Source organism: Nicotiana sylvestris, chromosome 12 (assembly GCF_000393655.2).
Source record: "Nicotiana sylvestris chromosome 12, ASM39365v2, whole genome shotgun sequence".
NCBI lineage: Eukaryota > Viridiplantae > Streptophyta > Magnoliopsida > Solanales > Solanaceae > Nicotiana > Nicotiana sylvestris.
In genome coordinates this window covers 156,800,175-156,808,564 of record NC_091068.1, presented here as the reverse complement: position 1 = coordinate 156,808,564, position 8,390 = coordinate 156,800,175, and the positions used below count along the sequence as shown (strand labels likewise).

Genomic DNA, 8,390 nt, shown 5'->3' with positions numbered 1-8,390 from the left:
ATTGGACAGCTTTACCTACGATATTTCCTACTCTTACTTTTCATACAAAGAGAATGGGAATCCTGGAAAACTTGGAATGATTACAGAATGCTTACCGGCTTCAAAGTGGAATTGATGTGCACCCAATTCCACGGACATTGTTGATATAGTTTGCTACTACTTGTGTAGCTTGTTTTTTATTGCCGCTTACTCTACTCTATTGGGTAATTTTAGAGTGTCTTTATTGATATTTCCTTGACATGATTAGAATAGATTCATACTCAACATGACAATGATGAAAATATCTTTGTGAAATTTCTGCAATTTCTCGAAATCTTTGAATGAATCTTCATTTTGGACAGTTCTTAGGCTACCCTAACAGACTTGTGGGAATGTAACTCTAGGGAAATGGCCCCGATGCATGTAATAGAGAATAGGCATGCTTGCCTTACTTGAATCTGCGTTGGGGATGGGATTGCCTACCTGTCTAGTTAGCTTGAATGAAATTTGGACTTAATAGGACCATAAATAGTAATATTAAATCAGAAAATATTTTAAAAATCATTTGTGATGCCATTTTATAATTATTTATACAAATAAAATACTAGAATAAATTAATTTAAAAATATATAAATTATGGAAAAATATTCATTGATGTTAATGCATAGTTTTGAAGGTATATATGAACTTTAAAATATTATAGGGAAAAATTGGGTATCCACAAGAAGATACTGAATTAGCTCATGTACAGTGTTTAAGCTAAGATCAGGGAGCTAATAAAATCTAAAAAAGTATCCATACTATTAACAGGAGTATGGAAGTTCCAACTAAACATGCTAACTAAACAGATAGCTTTTAAAGAGTGTAATGGAGTTGAGATTCCATCAAAACATCTGTGGTTCCTTTCATTCATTAAGTACCAAAAAATTGTAGCTGGGATCATTCTCCAGATCCTCTTGATGACTTTATCAACTCTCCAAAAAATCTAGCTAACATATGCATCTTTGATGTGGAAAGGCATCACCCATGCTAAGCCAAAAATAGAGTAGAAGAAATTCCAGATGTCACCTGCCATTGCGCTATGAAGAAACAAATGGTTGACACTCTCTGAATTTTGCTGGCATAGATAGCATCTGTTAGCTAGTACAATACCTCTTCTTCTTAGTTTATCTTATGTTAAGCAAGCTTCTCTAAGAACTAACCAGGTGATGCAAGATACTTTGAGTGGTTGTCTAGTCCTTCCAGACATGTTTCCAAGGCCAGTCCTCAAGCATCCCATTCTGTGAACATAGGAGGTTATAGTTGGCCTTGATTGTGTACTTTCCTTCTGTTAAGTTGTCCCAGATGAGTCTATCAATTTGATGCTCTTCAATTTTGAATTCTTCCAATGAGGATAATAGTAGAAGCAGATCATTAATTTCCCAGACTTGGAGGTTTCTTCTGAATAAAGGATTCCAAATGTTCCCCTCCCTGTTGTGAGCAACCAATGAATTCTCACGACTAGCTATCTGATATAATCTAGGATATGGTTCTCTCAGTGTTGTGTTACCAATCCATTTGTCCTCCCAAAATTTTACATGAGAGCCATTGCCAACTCTGTATGTTATTTTCTGGAGAAAATCAGTACGAAGAGACCTGATATGTTTCCATAGTCCCACCCATGTGGGGCATTGTTTTCTTTGGTGCACCACTGGTTTTGAGCTCCATGCTTTGCCATAATGACCTCCTTCTAATAAGCTGGTTTGGGCCGCCCATACCTCCATAGCCCCTTCATTAACACGCTTTTGTTATGGAGCTTTAGGTTTCTGAGTCTCATTCCCCCATCAGATTTAGGCCGAATAACTTTGGCCCATTTCACCAAAGGGAATTTGTGAGTTGTGTTATTACCCTCCCATAGAAACCTCCTTCTCAATCTGTCTAGCTATTTTAGAACTGAGCTTGGCATAGGGTATAAGGATACACAGTAGGGATGATGTCAAGGACACTACTAATTAAAGTGAGTCTGCCACCCATTGAGAGATACTACATTTTCTAAGTTGTGAGTCTTTTTTTCACTTTTTCTACAATATCACTCCATACTCCGATTGATTTGTATTTAGAACCCAAAGGTAAGCCTAGGTATGTTGTGGGGAGAGATCCTATTTTACAATACAAGATCTCTGCCAATTCTTCTAGGTTGGAGACTTTATTGATTGGGTATATGGTGCTTTTAAGCATATTGATGTGTAATCCAGAAATGGCTTCAAAGATGAGAAAAGTGAGATAGAGATGAGATACTTGGAGTTTCTCTACTCCACAAAAGATCAGTGCATATAGCAAATGGGAGACAGTGACTGATTAGCTGGATTTCTGCACACTTGAAATCCATGTATCCAATTCATTTCCTTGGCTCTGACCAGCATTTGTGTAAGGCCCTCAATGGATAGTAAAAAGAGGAATGAAGAAAAAGGATCTCCTTGCCCGAGGCCCTTTTGTGGGGAGAAAAAACCTACCGGACTCCCATTCACAACACAGAATACTTCACTGAAGAAATGTTGAAATGAATCCACCTAATTCATATGTCACCAAATCACATCATCTTCAACATATTGATAAGGTATGACCAGTTTAATTGATCAAAAGCCTTCTCAATATCGAGTTTGCACAGTAAGCCAATTTCCCCATTTTTTATTCTCCAATTCAAAACTTCATTTGCAATTAAGGATGCATATGTAATTTTTTATTTTTGACGAAGGCACTTTGTTGACTAGAGTCCAGCTTCCTAATAACTCTTTTCATTCTTTCAGCAAGGATCTTCGCCACTAATTTATAGACACTGCCTATTAGACTAATTAGTCTGAAATCCTTAAGCTCAATTGAACATTTCTCCTTTGGGATGAGTGCTATGAATGAAGCATTACAAGATTTAACCATATGACCATGTTGGTAGTAATGGTTAAGGGCTCCCATGAAGTTTGACTTGAGAACCTCCCAGCATTTTTGAAAAAATGCCATGGTGTAACAATCAGGGCCTGATACTTTGTCTGGGGCATAGGAATTTAAGGCTGCAAGGACATCCGGTTCCTCAAAAGGAGATTTCACGTCCTCTCTGTCATTTGAGCTAAGTGTGTGTAACCTTGTAAATTCTAGTGAAGGTCTCCATGCTTCCTTCTCATTGTACAAATTCTGATAGTAGCTTAGAATTTCCTCTTTGATCAATCCTTTATCTTCAGTTATCTCCTCTCCCACTTTGAGTCTATCAATACAGTTACCCCTTCTCCTTGAGTTTGCCATTTTTTGAAAGTACTTTGTGTTTCTGTCTCCTTCCTTCAGCCATAGACACCTGGACTTTTGCCTATAGGAGGTTTCCTCAGCAATTGCCAACTTTTCAAGTTGAACGATTTCATCTTTTTCTCTGGTGTTTAAACTCTATATTCTGCTGTTTGCTCTAGTAACTGCAAATCAACAAGAGCTTTGTTCCTTTTGGTTTCCATGTTATCGAAGATTTCTTTGTTCCATCTAGTAAGATCCTTCTTTAGGCTCCTTAGTTTTTGGAAAAAGATGAAATCTGGGTAGCTGGTAACTGAATAAGATTGCCACCATCCCTTCATCTTGTCTAGAAACCCCTCTGATTTGAGCTATATATTCTCGGATTTGAAATAAGAAGGTGTAGTTTCCCAATATCCACTCTTGAAAAGGATTGGCTTATGATCTAAAATTACTCTACGCATAGCAATTTGGTACACATTCTTGAATATTTCATTCCATTCAGTTGAGAATAGAAATCTATCAATCCTTGATGCTTGTAGAGAAGCCTCAACTCTTGACTATGTGTATAAAGCTCCCTGAAGTGGTGGATTAATCATACCTAACTCTTGGATTGTGTCTGAGAAGCCCAACATAGCCCTGGATCTTTTTACACAATTTAATCTCTCACTTTCAACCTGCATATATTAAAATCTCCACCAATTACCCAATTGTCAGACCACAACCCCCTGATTGTTTCAAGTGCATGCCAAAGAACAGTTCTTTCAGGGTTGGTGTGAGGACCATACACTCCTGTGAATAACCAATTGAAATCTTCTAATAAACTTTTGAATCTGCAGAAGATTGAAAAGTTCCCCACTTCAGAGTCTACACAATTCCAATTCCTTTTATCCCACATAATTAGGATCCCCCTTTGCTATTATATGCCTTCAGTTCAGCCAATGCCACCCATCTATTCCCTCATATTTGACTAATCAAGGAATTGCTCCAATCCTCTATTTTTGTTTCTTGTAAGCATAGAATATCTATCACCCACTTGTGTACAAGGGATTTTAAAGTACTCCCTTTATTCTTCCTGTTAAGAACTTGTACATTCCAACTTAGGATTTTGATCTTCATTTAGGATGGATCTTTTGAGACCTGTCCGTTTCTTTCTTGCCATTGTTGCTGCCCTCTTGTAGACCCCAAACCAATTTCTTAAGCTCTGAACCCCTTTTAGACTTCCCTTTTTTGACTCCACTTCTGTATTTGCTTGTTGTTGCAATTGGATCTTCCTTTTCTCCTCCATTCTAAAGATTAGCCCCATAATGTCTGATCTGAAGCCTGTAGCATGTACACCGAATGCTTTTCAAGCTTTCAGCAGTGCCATTTTCGTCCATCTTGAGGTTTCCACCACTGTAGGTGTGTCCACCATTTGTATGCATGATTTAGATTAATCATATGTGTCATACCATGGAAAAGGGAAGAAAATGTTGAAAGACTTAGAAGAAAATTCTGATTCCGAGCCGGTGACCCTTGGGGATACTGTTTTCATGAGCAATTATGACAAATTAAAGCTAATTCATTCTTCATCATCGGCATCAAATTGGAGTGGAGAGTTTTGTCAAAGGTGATGTGGTTAAGCGCTTGTATTTCCTCTGAGAATGGGTCGAATTGATTCGTCAGATGAACTATTGAAGATTTGTAAAGACAAGGATCGTAGGCGTAACCTACTGCTCTCTAATAAGTAGCTGGCTTGGGCCTTGAGTATCTTTTCTTCTTGGACAGTTTTGGGCTTTTTGCATAATACCCAATATTCATACACAACTTTTGCTTCCCTTTTTTCTCCCTTAGTTTTATTTGGCTTGTGTTGGGCCGGTTTGCCCCATCTGTAGATTGATGCTCCAAATTGTTTGAATTAAAACCTGTCCCCTTCATGTGGGCCCTCATTGACTAACTAGTGGATGCAATGTCACAAGCAACTGCAGAGATCAACTTTTTTGCAAAAGATATTGTACCCAACTCTGGTTTGGACTGGTGGGTTTTGGGTGTGACCGGTTATATTTAAGGATTAAAATTTCAAAGCTCCAATCCCCAACTTCGATGAACATAGTCACCGGTGGCTTCTTGCCAGGGTTTCTAATACAGATTCGAGCCCAATAGAAGTGTGTTCTATTTTTTTTATCTTCGTCTATTCCAACAAATCTACCACACCGTTTTCCTATGTTTTTAAAGGTGGCTAATGTCCAAGCATGCAGAGGGATTCCAAAGACTTTAACCTAGAGGTTTTCCGATCTACTTCATTTTGAGATTGTGCCCGTTGTTGGTGACCACCAATCCAGAAAAAGGCGTCTGCCATTCCAAAACCATTCACCCGCTTTAGTCCTTATCGCTTCCTATCTTGAAGGTAGTTCAAAAAGAAATTTGTTATGCTCTATGGGAGTGACTTTGAGACAAGTTGTAGTTCTCTATCTAGTTATGAACCACTTTTGGATGGTCTCACGATCTGAGCTGAAGTTGAAAGGATCATTAAAACTTCCAACTAAGCTTCTGGCTAATGGATGATTGATCTCAATCGATAATGGAATCGAAGTGACTGTGGGGAGATCTGACCAGCTCTCAATTCTGGTTGCATCATAGTAAGACGTATCCTGTGGTGGTGGTTGTATAGGAATGGTTCTTCTATGATTCCTAACAAAGTGTAGGATTTTTTCTACTATATCCACCCATCCGCTGTTGTATTCTGCTTCCGGGACAATCACCATTTTTTTCTTGTCTCCTTGCCATACTTCTATTCTTAAGTATCTGCCATCAAGCAAGAAGGAGGAAGGACTTCTTTTCGCCAATGGATCACTTAGTCGGAATAAGCAGGCTTCGGTTGATGTGGAATAAGCCATTTTCCCCCTGTTTTCATGGAAAGGTGTCGAAGGAATATGCACATTTAGAGCTGTGGGACTTGAAGGAATAGAATGTCCTATATGTTGTAATTGTTTTTGGTAACAAAGGGAAATATTCATATATATTAAGTCATTACAAGGACATTGGATGTCCCATTACAGTTGCTTTGAGTAGATAGTACACATAGGTTTCCAAAACTAGCAAACTTAGTAGACATAGATATGAAGATTCTTCTAGTTGACACACGTCTTTTTTGTCTGATTATAAGGTTGAAAATACAGACATCGGCGGATAGTTTAAAATATATATATTATCACTTGATTGCTTCTTAGACCCTTCATTTGCCAAAGCATGCGCTACTTTGTTTCCCTCTCTGAAGCTATGCCGGATGACTGGATTCCCCAACCTCTTCAAGTGAGACCTGCAAGAGTTAATTAAATTATTAAAAATAGGGATTTTTTTATTTAACAGTTCAATTACCTCTATAGAGTCTATCTCAATTTCCACCGGAGTTAGTTGGTGGTCTATTACTAGATGTAACTCATGCTCTAAGGCACTCAACTCGGCATGAGTGTGGTTGAGTGCACAAACCTTTTTGGAGAATCCTATGACCCATTCCCCATTTGCATTTATTATAAACCCTCCAATACCACCAGTCTTGTCTTTAGCGTAGAAGGAGCCATCCGTGTTAAGCTTAAAGGATCCTGGAGGTGGAGGGAACCACCTGACATGGATATTTTTTGTAGGGATGGAAGATGTGGAAGTCCCTGTACAGAACATGTACTACATAGCGCGCATGCACACAGTTTTAATATCAACCAACATGTTAGTTTTATTAAAGACATTATGGTTCATGTTTGTCCAAATGTGCCACAGGGCAAAGGGAAAGAAAACGTCCCAGGATAGAGGGTAGTTAAGGATGGGAATATCCATTTCCTTAATTAAGTGAAGCCAATGAGCATGGTGGTAGGGGATGGTAGTGATATTTAATCCAAGGTCCAACCAGAATTTTCGTGGAGTAAGGCACTCAAGAAAAACATGATGGATGGATTTTGAGGGATGCTTGAAAATGGTACAATTAGAGGTTACATTGACACCTATATGATGTAGATAGCTATTTGTTGGAAGCTTATTATGGGAACAAAGCCATAGAAAGAATTGGATATTTGGCAATGTATTTAGAGTCCTTATCCAGTTAAAACCATACTTATGGTCAGGCGATGGATGGATTGGGTTATTAACTGACTTTGTGGAAAAAATGCCATTTGTATTTAACGACCAGTATGGGGTATCAACCTTATCCTGGCTCAAGGAGATTGTCTTAGTTTGATTGAGAAACTCTTGTGGGATTTCCATAGAGATTCTTGACCAATCCCACTGGAGGCCATCCCAAATGTTGTGTAAACTAAGTGTTTGGTCCTTTTGGGTTAAGGGACCTTGAATAATTGAACAGAGAGGTGGTGCATGAGGAATCCATCTAGAGTGCCATAAATCGATGCTAGTTCCTGACCCTGGATCCCATGCTATAGCTTTAGAGCATATAGTACCACCCTTTACAATATTTTTCCAAATAAAGGAATGGGAGGAGGAGGTGCTTTTTGGACAGTGTTTTTTAATTAGGGTTTGTGCCCAAAGGAAGGTGGGTTGAGAGAAGAGTCTCCAAGCCAGACTTGTTAGTAAAGTCATGTTTTTATCATGGGCTTTTTGAATGCCTAAACCACCTTAGTTCTTTGGTAGGGTGACAGTGTCCCAGTTGATATAGTGAATCTTCTTCTTTTGAGGGGTAGTGCCCCATAGAAAGTTCCTCTGGATTTTATCATTATTGTGACAAGTTTTTTTAGGAAGAAGGAAGTATTTCATGGCATATACAGGGATGGTATTGAGAGTAGATTTGATGAGAGTGAGTCGCCCTGCTGGAGTTAGGAAATTAAGTTTCCAGTTAGCGAGGTTGCTTTTCATATTATCAATAATGTATTGGAAATCATGGGGTTTAGGTTTATTATTCAGGATGGGAAAACCAAGATATTTACCAAAAGTATTGGTAGATTTTATTTTTAAAAGACTTTGAATTAATTCACGAGGAGTTTCTTGGAAACCCTTTGAAAAAATAACCCTAGATTTGGTAGGGTTAATTTTTTGCCCTGATAGGGTGCAAAAAAGACTTAGGCTTTTGTGGATTGATTGAACTGATTTTTGGTTAGCTTTAGCCATAAGGGTAAGATCATCTGCAAAGAATATATATGAGAGTTGAGGTCCATTTTTGCTAGGGGGTGATGGGATCCGAGAGC

At 38.5% G+C, this 8,390-nt stretch overlaps 1 protein-coding gene across 1 annotated transcript; it reads right to left on the bottom strand.

Annotated features, from left to right (window-relative positions):
- Positions 1–1,211: 1,211 nt before the first annotated feature.
- On the bottom strand, positions 1,212–1,742 carry LOC104221691 (uncharacterized). Its single transcript, XM_009772805.1, has one exon. The coding sequence runs from the start codon at positions 1,740–1,742 to the stop codon at positions 1,212–1,214; it is 531 nt and encodes a 176-aa protein (XP_009771107.1).
- Positions 1,743–8,390: the final 6,648 nt, after the last annotated feature.